The following is a 15610-nucleotide window of genomic DNA, read 5'->3' as shown; positions in this document are numbered from 1 at the left end:
ATTAAAAAAATTATATGAATAATGAATACTAAAAATTTCATTAAACCCTAAATTTATATTACTCAAAAGAATATGAATTTATATTATACAAAATTACATTTTTAACACCCTTTTGACTCATTTTAAAAAAAAAGCTTAATTTTATATGTGAAAAATTCTTAATAGAATCAATAATTAAAATTATAAAAAAAAACAACAATAAACAAATTATTACATGCTAATTCAAAAACACATAGTGAGAGTTGTACAAAGTACAAATGAAAAATTAACAAAGAAAAGTTTCATAAAAAATATATATCAATAAAGATTATTAAAAATATTTATATGAACAATGACTTCAAGCCTTTTTATATTAATATCCTATCACGATTTATGTTATTTTTTTAAATGAAGTTCAAGAATAAATAATCCTAAATTATCACTATTTACTAATGATCTTAAGTCCTAATACGATTTATATAATAATAATAGAGAGAGAAGAGTCACGCAACAGAAATTCATTTAGAGGATTATGGTAATTTTGGTTTTTATTTATTAATTATTAATCATCGAAATTTTACTCAAAAGCAAATAACTAAAATAAAGTAAGAATATATTATTTTTATGGTATACAAAATAATGGACTTTTATTAAATAAAAAAATGAAATTTTTTATTTGGAATTTATATTATATCAATTTATTGTAACAAATTATATCGATTTGGATTGTATCAATTTATTTTTAAAGTAAGATGTGGGTAAGAGATAATAACATATAAAATAATAAATTAGCAAACTTTTAAAATGTATTTAATTAGTACTAGAATAATAAAAATATAGCACAATTTAAAATAATAAAAGAAGTTAGTATCTATAATTTTAAATTAGTTTTTAATTTAAACTATTTCTCCCAAAAATCTCACTTTACATTTGTTTTAGTATAGACCATTTTCGTTTATTTAAAAACTTATTTGTCCTTATAAATCGTCTTAGGATCTTGATGGTTACTTAAAGGCATAAATCGTCTCAAATTGTTGAAGGTTAGAGTAAGGCATAAATATCAAGTTCTATGTTTTTAATTTGTACGTCTCCATCCTGTAATGATTTATAGTCATTATGTAAGATCGTCGTTCTAGAATTTTTAAAAAATCTTATTATGAGTCAATTTTAATTTATTTATTTATTTTTTGGTTTCAAAAATTATTTGAATAAAGTTAATTAAATCAAATTTTAATAATTAAATTAAAATTTTTATCTAATTTTATAATTATTAGATAATTTTTATATTTAAATTATAAAATTTAGTAATTTTAAAAATAATAAAAACTTTATATGGTTTGATTTAAATAATTGAGATTTTGAGAATTTAATACTTTAATTTTTATGAAAAAAATTAATTATATTATCTATAATTTTTGAATTTGAGTATTTATTTAAAAATAATTTGTAAATTGATGAACAAATAATATATTTATATATATTTCTTGTTGAATTAAAATTGATTTTCAATTAATTTATTACCCCTAATTTTATTAAAATTACTAAACTACCAAAAATTTCCAAAACAAACCCTAACTTATACTACCATAACCCTAATTTTAACACACACCACTCTCCTCTAATCCTAGCCGTCACTCCCCTCACTCAACACAACGCCCACACACCCACGGCTACTCACACCGTGTGGGAAGAGAGAACCGAGGGAGGAAAAGGGAAGAAGAGAGGGAGCCGCCGTCGTCAACTTCAACCCACGGAAGAAGAAAGAGAGTTCACGGAGGAGAGAGAATGAGATGGAGCTCGCGCCACCGTTCTTGCCGTCGCCAAAGAGCCGTGCCACTACAAGAAATTATCAGAATAGCGACCGATTTTAGTGACCGAAAAATTTGGTTGCTAATAGCGACTGATTTAGCGATCGATATAGAATTTTTAGGATTAGAAAAAAATCGGTCGCTAAAAACTTTATATGGTTTGATTTAAATAATTGAGATTTTGAGAATTTAATACTTTAATTTTTATGAAAAAAATTAATTATATTATCTATAATTTTTGAATTTGAGTATTTATTTAAAAATAATTTGTAAATTGATGAACAAATAATATATTTATATATATTTCTTGTTGAATTAAAATTGATTTTCAATTAATTTATTACCCCTAATTTTATTAAAATTACTAAACTACCAAAAATTCCCAAAACAAACCCTAACTTATACTACCATAACCCTAATTTTAACACACACCACTCTCCTCTAATCCTAGCCGTCACTCCCCTCACTCAACACAACGCCCACACACCCACGGCTACTCACACCGTGTGGGAAGAGAGAACCGAGGGAGGAAAAGGGAAGAAGAGAGGGAGCCGCCGTCGTCAACTTCAACCCACGGAAGAAGAAAGAGAGTTCACGGAGGAGAGAGAATGAGATGGAGCTCGCGCCACCGTTCTTGCCGTCGCCAAAGAGCCGTGCCACTACAAGAAATTATCAGAATAGCGACCGATTTTAGTGACCGAAAAATTTGGTTGCTAATAGCGACTGATTTAGCGATCGATATAGAATTTTTAGGATTAGAAAAAAATCGGTCGCTAAATTATATTCAGTGACCGATTTTAGCGACCCACAAAATCGGTCACTAATAGCAACTGAATTAGCGAAATTTATTACACAACTAAAATAAAGTTGGTCACTAAATCGGTTGTAATTTTTTAATTTAGTGACCGAATTAACAACTAGAACAAGAGAAGTAACATCTTTGGATTCTTGGTCACAAAATTGGTCACTATTTTCTAATTTAGCGACCAATTTTGCAACCGATAGAAAAATAGGGTGATGATTTATTTGGTCGCTAATTCGGTCGCTAAGGCAATGGTCACTAAATCCGTTGTTAATTGTTAAGATAGCGACCGATTTTAGTGGCCACCAAAATCGGTCACTAATAGCAACCGAATTTGTGACCGATAAGTTTATTACACAACCAGAATAAAGTTGGTGGCTAAATCGGTCACTATTTTTTAATTTAGAGACCGAATTAGCAACCAAAACAAGAGAAGTAACGTGTTTGGATTCTTGGTCAAAAAATCGGTCGCTATTTTTTAATTTAGCGACCAATTTTGTAACCGATAAAGAAATAAGATAAAAATTTGTTTGGTCACTAATTCGGTCGCTAAGATAATGATCGCTAAATAGGGCACTAATTAAAATAATATAGTTATTAAAATACCATCGCAAACCCTAACTCAATTCACCCACACTATTCTCATCTTCTACAAACAATGATATAGTTACCCACCGGAAGCACAACACCGTCTTCTTCGTCGCAACGCCTTCTTCATCATCTTCTGATTGCAGCACCGTTTCCTGAGGTCTCGTCGCCGTCGTCTTCTGAGGTCTCGGTGCCGTCACCTTCATCTTTGAGATCTCAGCGGCGTTGGTGTTGTCTGAGTTCGCAGATTGTCTCATCATCGTCCAGATCTGACTTTAATTTTATTTTTCGATAATTTTGTGGAAATTAGGGATGCGAGGAAGGGGTTAGGGTTTGGCGGTGGTAGAAGGAGCAAAATGGAGGAGTCTGAACTTGAAGAGGGAGAGGCATGCTCATTCCTGAACCACGAGGAGGAGCTTGATGATGCTAGCATCGATCCTGATGTTGATCTCTCTTACATTGTAAGTGTTGTTTTTGTGTTCCTTTGATTATAGATGTTTAGGATCTTGTAGTCAAATTGTGCTTTTGAAATTCCTATATTTTACGATTTCTTTTTGTTTGTTTTACTATCCTAGATTCAATGCCTTAGCTGTAGAAATTGTCTCTAGAATAAATTACTTTCTCCGCCTGTTCCCCATTGCTTATTTATTAGTATTATTATGATTATAATATAAACATATATTTTTTTCCTCTATAGAGCATCAAGAGCAAGCAACCAGAAATGACAAATTTTGGCTTTCCAGCATCAGATGTTGGAGGATTGCAGGTTGATTATCTTATTGGTTATATTTCATTTTCTATGCCAATTCAGCTTACCTAACACCTTCTAATTGGAACCTTTGTAGGTAATAAAGAACTGTGACCTTGAAAAGCTTATAGAATTAGGATCTCGTACATTTGGGACTGTGTATCATGGAAAATGGAGAGGCACTGATGTTGTAATCAAGCGGATTACTGATAGGTGTTTTGCAAGAAAGCCTTCAGAGCAAGAGCGAATGGTTTACTTTTCATTGATAATGTTTTTGAGTTCCCTTTTCCCCTGCCCTTTTTCCATGACTAATGAAATGGTTTACATTGATTATCTGTTTATACAGTAAAGAGCTGACTTCTAGAATGAGGCAATCAAGCTTGCTGACTTGCACCACCCAAATGTGGTGGCACTCTATAGTGTTGTCCTTGATAGCCCAGGAGGTTCTGTGGCAACAGTAACTGAATATATGGTTAATGGTTCTCTAAGAACTTCCTTACTGAAAAATGGGAGGTAATATCTACAACTGGTTATGTCGAGCAATCTGTATATGGGGTATGCTCTTATTGTTTTTCAAGATTTTGTGTGCCATAGAACATTGTAATTCCAGAGTTGCATATGTTGTTTTGAAGAAAACTCAGCAATTGACATTGCTTGCACAATTTTATAGGTGGTGATCAGCACAATAAGTCTTCTATAAGTTTCTTTTCTAGATAGGCAGACTTTTTTCTCGCATTTACTTATTAAATATATATAAATGTATATAGTATTCTCGTTATCTAAAGAAAACTAAGTATATGTCTTTGTTACTACTAATTAATTAGTTTCTTATTACAATGTGGTATGTGTAGACAAGTATATGTCTTTGGAAAACTAAGTTATTGTAATAATTTGTTAATACAAAATTAAAAGTATAGGAACTAGTGTTTGCTTGGCATCTTCTCTTCAGAGATCTACACAGATTTCATTATGCAGTGAGTTTTGGAATCATTGGAGACTATGTTCTTTTTCTTGCACCATTCAATGTTAGTAACAGTAGTATAAAGATTTGAAGAGTTGGCCTTTAAACCAACATAGCCAGCCCCAAAAACCAGAGCTGCAAAACTTCCAGCATATACGTTTCTCAAGCTAAAGGTTGATTTGATCTTGAAGGAGGCACTGATGAAGTTGTGAAGAAAAGAATAATATAATGGAATAAAGGGAGATGCTGAAAGATGATAGTATTTAAGTAAACTGTGGGCACTTGAAAGTGGAGAATTGCATATAAACCTACAAAGCCTTGATCTCATCGACACTCAATAGTAAAAATGTAAAATTACATTATTATTAGCATCATGTTTTAAAGTAATTATAATTATTTATTAGAGTTTCTTCTCTACTATTCTAGCAATGCAAGTTGTAAGACAGTATAGTTTTATTTTAATATTAATTAATAATTAAATTAAAAGGAATGATTCGTCCAACTTTTTTTATTGTTGCCTTTATGTTAAGATGAGTTATTTTGGTTATTGTTTAAGTGTGTCATGTGATTTTGATTATTGTTTAAGTATTGTTTACTTTTATGTGTTAAGGTGTAGGTTTTGTGTTGATGGTTTTTCAATATTTGATGGCCTAAGTGTAAAAGTTTTGTAAAAAGTTGGTAATTAAAAAATTAGGATCAGTTATGGAAATTTGGTCACTAAAATGCTTGGTTGCTGATTAGCGACCGATTTAGCGACTGAAATGTTGGTTGCTAAAATACAGGTCCACACTTAACGACTGAATTAGAGACTGAAATGTCGGTCGCAAATTAGCGACTGATTTAGCGACCGAAATATCAGTTGCGAATTAGAGACCGAAACACTGGTCACAAACTAGCTACCGATTTAGCGACTGAAAAGTCGGTCGCTATTTAGCGACCAATTTATTCAGAGACCAATTTAGCATGGAAAATTTGGTCCCCATTTAGCGACCGATTTTGTTAGCGACCGATTTAGCGACTGATACTCTTTGGTGAGGGTTTGGTGGCCTTATTAACAAATCGGTCGCTAAAATTTAGCGATCGAAGTTGGTCGTTATTTTCTGGTTAGCGACCATGGTTTTAGCAACCACCTAAATTGGTTGCTAAATCGGTCGCTATTCTGGTAATTTCATGTAGTGTGCGAAAGAGAAGGAGACGCGGAGGGAGGAGCTGTACCACCCTTACTATTAGAATGTCACGCTTCCGGGTGCGTCACTCTGATAGTGGGGTATTACAATGTCTCTCGCATATTTAGTAATAGGGTATGAGCCTTTACGCGTAAGTCTACTGATAGTTTTAGAAAAAACTTGAAAACTTTTCTAATAAGAACAAATAACACTTTTTCATGTACTTAATGTTAATAATACATTATAATAGCACATACAAAATCAATTACAAAACCTACTCCGAATAAAACTCTAATTAACAAGGCGAGGAAAAAATAAATTCTAATAACTCAACCTGTAAACATACTCTTCTATGCTCCTATAGCTCTGTACTAAACATTCGCACCTCTAGCTGAAAGGTGTGGAAATAAGGGGTAAGAACTGGGGAGTTCTTAATAGGGTTTGAGGTAGATAATTAAATTCTTATTATCACAGTTCAGACATTCGCAGCCTGACACAGGGAGCTAGAACAATAACTAGTCATAGAAGCTCAAATTAACAAGCAATGAAAATCACAAACCCACTCAAGCAATCACAAATAATTCACAACACCGAACCAAATACAAAATATGCAAATAAGGATGATACATGCCTAGTCCTATCGCATGTAAGGAGCTTGATAAACCCCAATTTTAGGGTTTCTCGTGTGTTGAATTTAGAGGATTTTATCAACTTATCTCACATTTATTCAATGAAATAGCATGGTTTTGTGAATTTCTCCTAATTTGTGTTAAGAGTAAAAACGTACTATTTAGGCCCTTAATTTGTCAAATTTAATTCACTTTAATTCCATTCAATGCCTTGATATGTTTGTTAAGTGATTTCAGGTTTAGAAGGCAAATATTGGGTTGAAGAAATGAAGAAAAAACATGCAAAAAATAGAGAATTATGAAGAAATGAGGATTTGCAGAATTCATGGCGACGCGTGTACGTGGACCACGCGTACGCGTGACCACAAATTCGCCAAGCGACGCGTACGCATGACAAGCAGCACGTGACCTCATTAATGAAACACGCTGGGGGCGATTTCTGAGCCATCCAGGGCCAAACCCAACTCATTTCTAAAGCTATTTGATGCAGAATTCAAGAGGGAACAGGGGGGAGGGGAGCAATTAGATTAAGTTAGAAACATGTTTTAGGGTAGTTTTCTAGAGAGAGAAGCTCCCTTTTCTCTCTAGAATTAGGGTAGATTTAGGTTAAACTCTCTTAGAGTCAAGCTTTAATTCTTGTTTTCATCTAGTTTCTTTTACTTTTCCTTGTTCTTTTGTTTTAATTTTCTTAGTTCTTCTTGTTAATTTCTCATTTGAGCTACTTTTTAGTTGTATGAACTCTTGTTAATTTTAATTTTCATTTAATGCAATTGATGTCTTTTTATGTTTCTTCTTGTTTAATTGAGTTATTATTGTTATTTTTTTACAATTGGTAGTAGTAGATTTTACTATTCTTGTCCCTTTTACTATACTTTCCTTTTATGCCTTCCAAGTGTTTGATAAAATGCTTGGTTGGGCTTTAGAGTAGATTTTGAACATTCGTGGCAACAACCTCCTCCGGTTTCTAATGGGTGCAATCCAACTCCTAATGCATACCAATCTAGTGGATGTGGTGAACCTCATTGTGGTTGTAAACCACAAACACCATATACCTATAACCCCCTCCTCAACATAGCTTTTAACAACCCTACTCACAAGCCCCATATCACCATTCACCTCCATATGATCCTAACCCATACCCACCGTACCAACAACCATATGAGACATACTTAGAACCACTACCATTCCAACACCAATACTCCCAAGAACCACCACTTCCTTATACACCACCTCAAGACTTTCACTAATATGAACCACCTTCCAACTATGACGCCTCTCCTCCAAACAATGAACCCTCTTTTCCACCACCACCCTCATTAGACAAATTGCTCAAACCCCTAATGCAAGAACAAAAAGATCTATATTCTCATCTTCAAAAGCAAGAAGAAGAAGATCAAAAGAAGCTAAATGGGTTAAAAACTACTATGGCCACCATAACCAAAGCCGTTCACCACTTATTCTCCCTACGTTCATGCGATCAAAGTACTCCCATTGACAAATGTGGAGGATTAACCAAAGAGCATAGTGAGGAAGTGAATTTGGAGCTTCAAGGCAAAGAAGATAGGTTGAAGCAAGAATTGCAACAAGAGGAGAAAGTTGAGATAATTGAACCGAAAGGAGCGATTGAAGAATTAAGAGAGGTTGATCAAGAATTGGACTCAATCATTGACGAGTTCTTGTTCTCACTAACAAATCACCTCGAAGATCCAATTGAACCTTCTTCCATTGAGTTTAAAAGTGATGTTAAGGATGGTGCGCAACCTCCAAGGCATATGGTGAATGACGAAGAATTGGAAGAAAGTGAGCAAGCAACAAATCCGCATCTTGATGATGATTCCACACCAACACATGATCCTTTTGAGTTTGAAGAGTCTTCTCCCACTGAAATTGAGGTTGATGTTGAGATAAATTCTACATTACCTCCAAGTTGTGACATGAAGGATGGAGAAGAGTTAGAAGAGGTTGGTGAGGAAGTGATTGAATGTGAAGAATCTTGTCAAGAAGTGGACATGGAAGATGCTTATCAAGAGGTGGAGGTAGTCAATGAAGAGTACAAGGGAGTGGAACTTGCAAGACCATTGGAATCATCCCTTCCTAAGTCACTATCATCCATTACAACATTCAAGTGGGTAAAATTCTTATCCTTGAGCTTTACTTTCCCACTTGAATATGGTTTGCTTGAAACGGATGGTCAACTTAGAGCTTTTTATGGAATGGGAAGCAAGAAAGAGTTAGTTAGTGGTCGGCACCACAATACAAGGTTCCCTATGGTTGAGTTATCCAGATTTAAGTGCAAAGGGTAGTGTAGTACTCAACTGAGAGGATCTAGGAGAGTTTGGTGCTCAAATGAGAATTCACAAGTCTTGTCACTCAGATTGAACTATGGTAGTCAACAAGAAGACAGGTGCAAAAACAAGGTTTGGGACCTCAGAATCTACTTCATCAATCAATAACTTTGGGGTCTTGTCACTTGTTTAATTTTGCTTGGAAGCTTTGTGCGCATAATTTGGGATCCCGATGGATATTGGAAATGTAAACATTGGTGGGGATTCAAGGATGAATTCAAGTACAAGCCACCTTGACAAGCACCCCATCAATGGTCCAACTTAAGGACTTAAAATAAAAGTACTAGGTGGAAGACACCCCACCATGGTAAATTCTTTCCATTCTCTTGTATATATAATCAATCGATGAATTGAATTGCCATTGTTAGGTACTTTTCTTCTTTCTATAATCTTGTATATATTGCTTAGTTGCATGTTAAAATAAGTTTAATTTCATGTTTAGTTTTGTTTATTTGGTTTATTTAGCAGTCTAGTATGTTAAAATAAGGTCTGGTGGTGTTTAGTTGACAGTTTTGGTGTTTGGAATGCTTGGTTTGGTGCTAGAACTTGAGAATTTTTGAAAAAATAGAGCAGCCAGCCATGCGTACGCATGACCCACGCGTACGTGTGACCCCCAAGATTCCAGCTTCTCACACGTGCGCCACTACAAAAAATATTGGTAAAAATGGCACTAATTTTATGGAGGGTCAAAAAAACTGCCATTATGTTTGTTAATTACAGCAGCGCCAACTTATGCCATAATGCTAATGATTTTTGTGGCAGCTTTGTTGATTGTGGCGTTTCAAACCGCCATAGAATTTTTTTTCCCTTTTTTAACTTGAGCGATGTTGCATATGAGAGTGTAATTAGTATTGTTGCATATGAGAAAATGAGGATGAGTGTCAATGACGAACCCTAATTTCTTGCCATTGTTCATCTTCCTGATTTGTCATTCAACTCCTCGCTATCACTCATCACTTTGTTGCAGCTCATCTCCTCGCTGCTGCAAGCAACGCCGTTGTTGCTGCCTTCAGCGAGCTTCTACGATTTGGCTTTGATCTGAAGATTTTTCAACGTTCGTCTCATCACCATCGTTCATCCCCTCGCCATTGCAAGAAACACCGTTGTCCTTTTCATCAAGCTTCAATGATTTGGCTTCGATATGAAGATTTGTCGCCGCTCATCTCATTGCCATCATTCATCTCTGCACCATCGCAAGCAACACCATTGTCGCTGCCTTCTATGATCTGATTTTCAATCTGGCTCACCTCCTCACCTCGGCAAGCAACGCCGTTGTTGCTGCCTTCAGCAAGCTTCTTCAATTTGGTTTCACCATCTCTGTCACTTCTAATAGGTAATCTACTTAATCTTCTTCTTTGATTTTTTCCTTCCTCTTCATCCTTTTAGATCTAGTTCATACTCTAGTAGGAAGAAACAAAGAATGCTGGTTCTTTTTGTGTATTTTAATTTTCATTGATCTTTTGTGATGTTGTTGTTGTTAGCTTGTTACTGCTGTATTTTCTGTTCTGTTGTTATTTTTTTGCTTCTGATTTTATTTAGTTTGAGACCTAATCTATTCTATTAAACTGAATGATCTCATAATCTGCATCATTTGTCCGAAATTAGTACAACACAACACTTTACTTTCTCTTCAAAACAAGTCACGGCATTGTGGAGGAACTGATTGGGTTTGGAGCAAGAGTGCACGCATGTGCAAGGAACGAAGCTGAGCTCACTAAGTCTCTCATCTAATGAAATGATTCTGGTTTTGAGGTTACTAACTCTGTTTGCAATGTCTTTGTTCCTCATCAGAGGGAGAAGCTTATGGACTCTGTGTGTTCTGAATTCCAAGGAAAACTCAACATCCTTGTAAGCTCTCTTCTTTCCCTGCATTTCATCTGTTTGATATTATTCCCCAACTAAAACTATTGTGTATGTTTTGAATTTACATTAATTGATATTATTCCCCAACTAACACTATTTTGCATAATTCGAGTCTATAAATTTTCAAACAATAATAGGAAAAAAACTTTAATATTCTTATAGTTGAAATATTCAAGCTGCACTATAATTTGAAAGTGCAGGAGGATGACTTTACAAATCTTCAAGATCCCTCTTAAGTCTTTACTCTTCCACTGCTTCCTGCTCTTACTCTTCTGATTATGACAACATTTTTGTATATTAAGCTTTCATTATAATGTGTAAAAAATTAATCATGATTTGTATATGATTTGCATTTTTTATGGTTGAATGATATGTTTAATTGGATATTTCATAAGTTTGAGGTTTTAGAAGAGATGAGGGAGCTATGATTAAAGGCAACGCGTTTCTGTTTTGAAAACAACTCTACTGAATTTGGCTTTTCTATTAAGAATATTATTTACTAGTGAGAATATTATTTACTATTCATAGCAACATCTTTCCTAGCTTGTTCAAAGTTCAAAGTCCATGAATTTATTTTATTCTTGTTAAACTGGGACTGTACATTATTTATAAGTAGTATAAGCGGTATTTAGTTTCAATTCTTCATAATATATCTTGAGAACCTCTTTTTGAGTAATTTCATAAGTGGTTTTAGAAGCTATTATATATATTGATGCAGCTCATGTGTATGTACAGTGATTGTGTTTTTTTTTCAGTGAAATTAAAGCTTGTTCACTACTTTAATTATTCTCTACTTTTGGCCATGAGAAACTCATGGTTCTTTGTAGTCAGCTCAGCGTTGTAATTTGGATTGATTACTATTAATCCAAAGATATTTGATCAAATTAGATTAGATTTGATCTGGTTCAATGAAGTTTGTAGGTGTAGGTGTTGGACCACACCTTCTACAAGTGTGGAAGAGTAAGAGTGTGTCAACAAAAACAAGAAGCCAACTTAACTACTTTTTTAAGAGTAACCAATGTTGTCAATAGATGACTTGAAATAAGACTATTATAGTTTTCCAAAACTAAATTGATTTTGAGCAGTTTCAACTTTCAGCTTGAGTTGGATGTTCCTTAAAATTGGCATGTAAGTTGATAGATAGTAGATTGTAGAAAAAGAAAAGAAAAAGAATGTTGCTGCCATCCACAGCAGCCTTCACCGCTTTTCATCATGCCCACTTATCTTGGATTATGTTTTCCTAAACTCACAGTAATATTTGGTTTTTTATAATCTTGATTCAATTAATAACGTGTATCTAAATTGGTGTTGCTCCAAAGCACAAGACTCCGATTAGTGTTTGTTTTCTCTGCATCACTGCCTTTCAAATCCAAACTCTGACTCTTTTATGTAATATAATATAATATAAAATCTTCTGATGCGGCAGAGTTGGTCGCATAACAGGGTGACTTGGTCATACATACCCCTCTCTTCATCGAGGTTACAACTTCACTAAAGCAGATTTCTTTATTTCTATCTTATTTTATTATTCTTAGCTTTGGAATCTGCTTTTGAAGTTTGTTGTGGCCTTAATTAGGTCTATTACAACTTCACTATAATAGTATTCTAAGACTATAATCAACTTCAAATTATCACACCAAACTCTTGACTTCACTATTGCTTCTGCCTATCAGAAAATCTTGGCCCCCTTTTTTTCTGTTTCTTATGTCCTATGTTACTTACCATAATCAACTTCAAATTATCACACCAAACTCTAATTTTGTCATCTATCTGGTAGGTTCATGATTTATCAGAAGTATTCAATTATTATTTTTCTTTATATGAAATATCTTTTCAATACAATCTGAACATAAATAAAATTAACTGTCATTTTTTTATTAAGATTTGAATTTGTTAGAAAATCCAAATGAAGAGGGGGATATATATACTTAAAAGATGAAAAGACTTAAATGGTTATCTTCATCTGTTTGCTTTGGCAATGGTGCAGAGAATTTCGGGCAACCCAAACCAAAGTTTGAAGTGAAAAAGACAAGAAACTGAGGACTCTGAGTGCCACAGTGAAGTTAATGTTCTAGAATTGCACTTCCATACAAGTTAATGTTTGCATTCTACTAATTTGAAATTTTTCCCTGAAAATTGGTTGTAAAGTTTTCTTAGCTCGTTGATCTATGGCCACCGAATGAGAATACTATAATTTTTCATTAAGTTGTTTTGTGCCCATCTCTTTAGCAGATATAATTGACATGATTTGTGTATTTTTTTATATTCTCATTTTGTGCCTATGTTACTGATTTTGGCATTGTTTATTAATCATTGTTTATATTCTCATTTGTGCCCCTATAATTAGTTCATAATCACTTTGTCTTATGCTTTGCAGTTCCAATACTTTCTCAATGACCCTTTGAATTATGATCTTAAATATTACGTATGTACATAGGTTTTTATTATTTAAAAAACTATTATTATTATTCTTTATTTCCTTAGTTTTTATTTATAAACTTAAACATATCTCACTTGAATGTTTCAGGTTAGTGCACAGCCATTCCTTGTGTTTGATCTTCTAGAAGCATATTCTAGAGGGTTTGTTAACTGTAAATTTTTATTATAAGTGAGTTTAGTTTAATGTGAAAATTTTTAGCTTAAGTTAGTTTACTATTTTGGGTGGTGCTTGTAAATTAAAAAAAAAAAACTAAAGAAAAATAATAACCTGGGAATCGCCCTCACAAATCTACTGTGACTGCTACAAAATTATTATTTAAAAGAGGTAATTATTATAATTTTCTTATAATTTTTTTGAAATACTATTTAAGTTTTTAATGTGATGGTTAGGAAGTAGCCTATTGTGATCAATTTACTTAATTAAAGGTAATACTATGATTGTATAATTCTTCTTCGCTTTGAATAGATTCGCTTGTTTATACTTCCAAACCTTGAGCCATATTTGCTTCTCCTTGAGCCGGAAATGCAACCAGAGAAACAGAGAAATGAAACAAAGAGGCAGGAAGCATGGCAAGTATATGGGGCCTTGTTGGTGAGTTTCAATGTTTTAATATATATCAGAAGCAATATATATATACCTTGTTTTTGGTATGCATTAATATATTTGTTTCCCAGAAACTTCTCTTTAGCTAATTCCCTTGGTCATAAACCTTTCAGTGTGCTGTTGGACAATGTATGCATGAAAGGGCCAAAATCTTCAGCAATTTGCTCTCTCCTCCAACACGTGCTTCTTCTAGACCCAATGGAAAAGCCATGATTGCTATATCAAGTATGACTTCACTTTGCTGCAATGAGATTTATACTAGTGTTTCAAAATAATGCATGTCCTTTCTTAAATGGATGAATTTGATAAATTACTTTGTGTGCATACCTTCGATGCATCTTGTATGCTTTGGTTTCCTCTCATTTTAACTTTTCAATTTTTAATTCTTGAAAGAAATACAAACTAAAGGGGGGTAATTGCAGAGCTGATAATGGAAAATATTTTCTTCTTGATAGAAGATAATGAACAAATGTATTGTAGGTAAAAAGAAAATGCGACAGGTCTACCAATCTAATTTTATTTTTTCTCTTTATATTATTTGACTAGATATATATTATTTCTAACGACATCTTTTCTTTGTTATAATTTCAATTTCTAATAGCCGGCTTGATAGAAATTCCCTGACAGGAGTGGTTCCTAAAAATTTTTGTAAGAGATGAGTTTGGATAATGAAAATGGAGTGTTGGAGCAAGAAACAAAGATGTTGGAGCAAGTTACCAGGATGAAACTCACACAAGAGACCAAGAAACTAAGACAGGCTTGTTTTAAAGTTAATTACAAAAGGAGGAAATTTTTGGCCTCCAAATCTTATTCATTATCACTTAGCTAAGCTACTTGTCTTGTATATTCATATTCTAAGTAGTAAAAACAGCACTTATTAGATGGTTTAAATACATTATTAGATATTAACATAGTTTAGGAAACTGGATGGTAGATTTGACTGATTAGTGTTTATTGCAATGCTTGTATTTTGGTAAGTTTAGTAAGACAAGGTTTTGTATAGGAGTTATTACTTTTGATTTTTAATAATAAAAAATTATATATTATATTAATATTTTATTTATGAGTTATATAATATTTCATTTATGGATTATGATTTTTTGCTATTGTGAAATTTTAATCACAAAATTATTTATTTAACGCGATAAAAATGACGGTAAAAATTATTTTTTTAAACGATAAAAAATGTCGCTGTCAGTGTAAAACGGCGGTTCAAAAATGCCATTTTAACCAACCAAAATGCTATTGTCAGTCTAAAAATGGCGGTTCAAAAATGCCGTTTTAACCAACTAAAACGCCACTTTGTCAGGGTAATAATGGCGGTTCAAACTGCCGTTTTAACCTATCCAAAAACCACCATTTTAACCTTGGAAATAACGGCGGTTTGAACCGCCATTTTAACCAATCAAAATGCCACTCTGTCAGGGTAATAAAACGGCGGTTTTTGGATAGGGAATTGTGGCGGTTTTCAGAAAACCGCCGTAATAACCAGAATGGCGCCCAGAATTACGTCACTTAACGAAACCGCCATTCTTGGTAATAATGGCGGTTCAAACCGCCGTAAATACCAAAAAAAATTGCCGTTTTTATCATAATTTTTTGTAGTGCGCGTGCCTGACGCGTACGCGTGACCCCCGAAAAACCACCATGCGGGAATGGTGCGTGAGTGCTGCTGCTG

The 15610-nt window shown here is 33.6% G+C and overlaps 2 protein-coding genes across 32 annotated transcripts; both read left to right on the top strand.

Annotated features, from left to right (window-relative positions):
• Positions 1 to 3185: 3185 nt before the first annotated feature.
• On the top strand, positions 3186 to 5376 carry LOC112765927 (uncharacterized). 2 transcript variants are annotated; one of them, XM_025811796.3, is made up of 5 exons: positions 3186 to 3361; positions 3488 to 3638; positions 3875 to 3943; positions 4023 to 4175; positions 4272 to 5376. In XM_025811796.3, exons 2-5 carry the CDS (start codon positions 3534 to 3536, stop codon positions 4272 to 4274), a joined length of 330 nt encoding a protein of 109 aa, XP_025667581.1. In that variant the 5' UTR covers positions 3186 to 3361; positions 3488 to 3533; the 3' UTR covers positions 4275 to 5376. The 2 variants fall into 2 exon arrangements, with proteins under 2 accessions (XP_025667581.1, XP_025667580.1); XM_025811795.2 differs by having other exon boundaries at positions 3200 to 3361; positions 4023 to 5376.
• Positions 5377 to 9765: 4389 nt separating this feature from the next.
• Positions 9766 to 14984, top strand: LOC112764456 (transcription initiation factor TFIID subunit 6b). Of its 30 annotated transcripts, none has more exons than XR_011875208.1 (8): positions 9769 to 10359; positions 10632 to 10874; positions 12877 to 12951; positions 13267 to 13314; positions 13417 to 13469; positions 13795 to 13920; positions 14046 to 14157; positions 14560 to 14984. XR_011875208.1 is itself a non-coding variant. In XM_072222805.1 (7 exons), exons 2-6 carry the CDS (start codon positions 10830 to 10832, stop codon positions 14143 to 14145), a joined length of 372 nt encoding a protein of 123 aa, XP_072078906.1. In that variant the 5' UTR covers positions 9769 to 10359; positions 10818 to 10829; the 3' UTR covers positions 14146 to 14157; positions 14560 to 14984. The 30 variants fall into 30 exon arrangements, 10 of the variants coding, with proteins under 10 accessions (XP_072078909.1, XP_072078906.1, XP_072078903.1 ...); XR_011875202.1 differs by having other exon boundaries at positions 13417 to 13497; XR_011875203.1 differs by having other exon boundaries at positions 13417 to 13497; positions 14546 to 14984.
• The last annotated feature ends 626 nt before the right edge of the window (positions 14985 to 15610 follow it).

The sequence above is a fragment of the Arachis hypogaea genome, chromosome 17, assembly GCF_003086295.3.
Source record: "Arachis hypogaea cultivar Tifrunner chromosome 17, arahy.Tifrunner.gnm2.J5K5, whole genome shotgun sequence".
NCBI classification, from domain to species: Eukaryota; Viridiplantae; Streptophyta; class Magnoliopsida; order Fabales; family Fabaceae; genus Arachis; species Arachis hypogaea.
This window is presented reverse-complemented; position numbering and strand designations above follow the sequence as displayed.

What these genes read in the sequence shown, in the direction of transcription:
- LOC112764456 (XM_072222805.1), top strand. Translation starts at nt 10,830, where the DNA reads ATGGACTCTGTGTGTTCTGAATTCCAAGGAAAACTCAACATCCTT. An exon ending in AAGGAAAACTCAACATCCTT is followed by an intron (nt 10,875 to 13,266) that starts GTAAGCTCTCTT and finishes TATGCTTTGCAG; the next exon opens with TTCCAATACTTTCTCAATGA. An exon ending in ATTATGATCTTAAATATTAC is followed by an intron (nt 13,315 to 13,416) that starts GTATGTACATAG and finishes TGAATGTTTCAG; the next exon opens with GTTAGTGCACAGCCATTCCT.
- LOC112765927 (XM_025811795.2), top strand. Translation starts at nt 3,534, where the DNA reads ATGGAGGAGTCTGAACTTGAAGAGGGAGAGGCATGCTCATTCCTGAAC. An exon ending in ATGTTGATCTCTCTTACATT is followed by an intron (nt 3,639 to 3,874) that starts GTAAGTGTTGTT and finishes TTTCCTCTATAG; the next exon opens with AGCATCAAGAGCAAGCAACC. An exon ending in CAGATGTTGGAGGATTGCAG is followed by an intron (nt 3,944 to 4,022) that starts GTTGATTATCTT and finishes GAACCTTTGTAG; the next exon opens with GTAATAAAGAACTGTGACCT.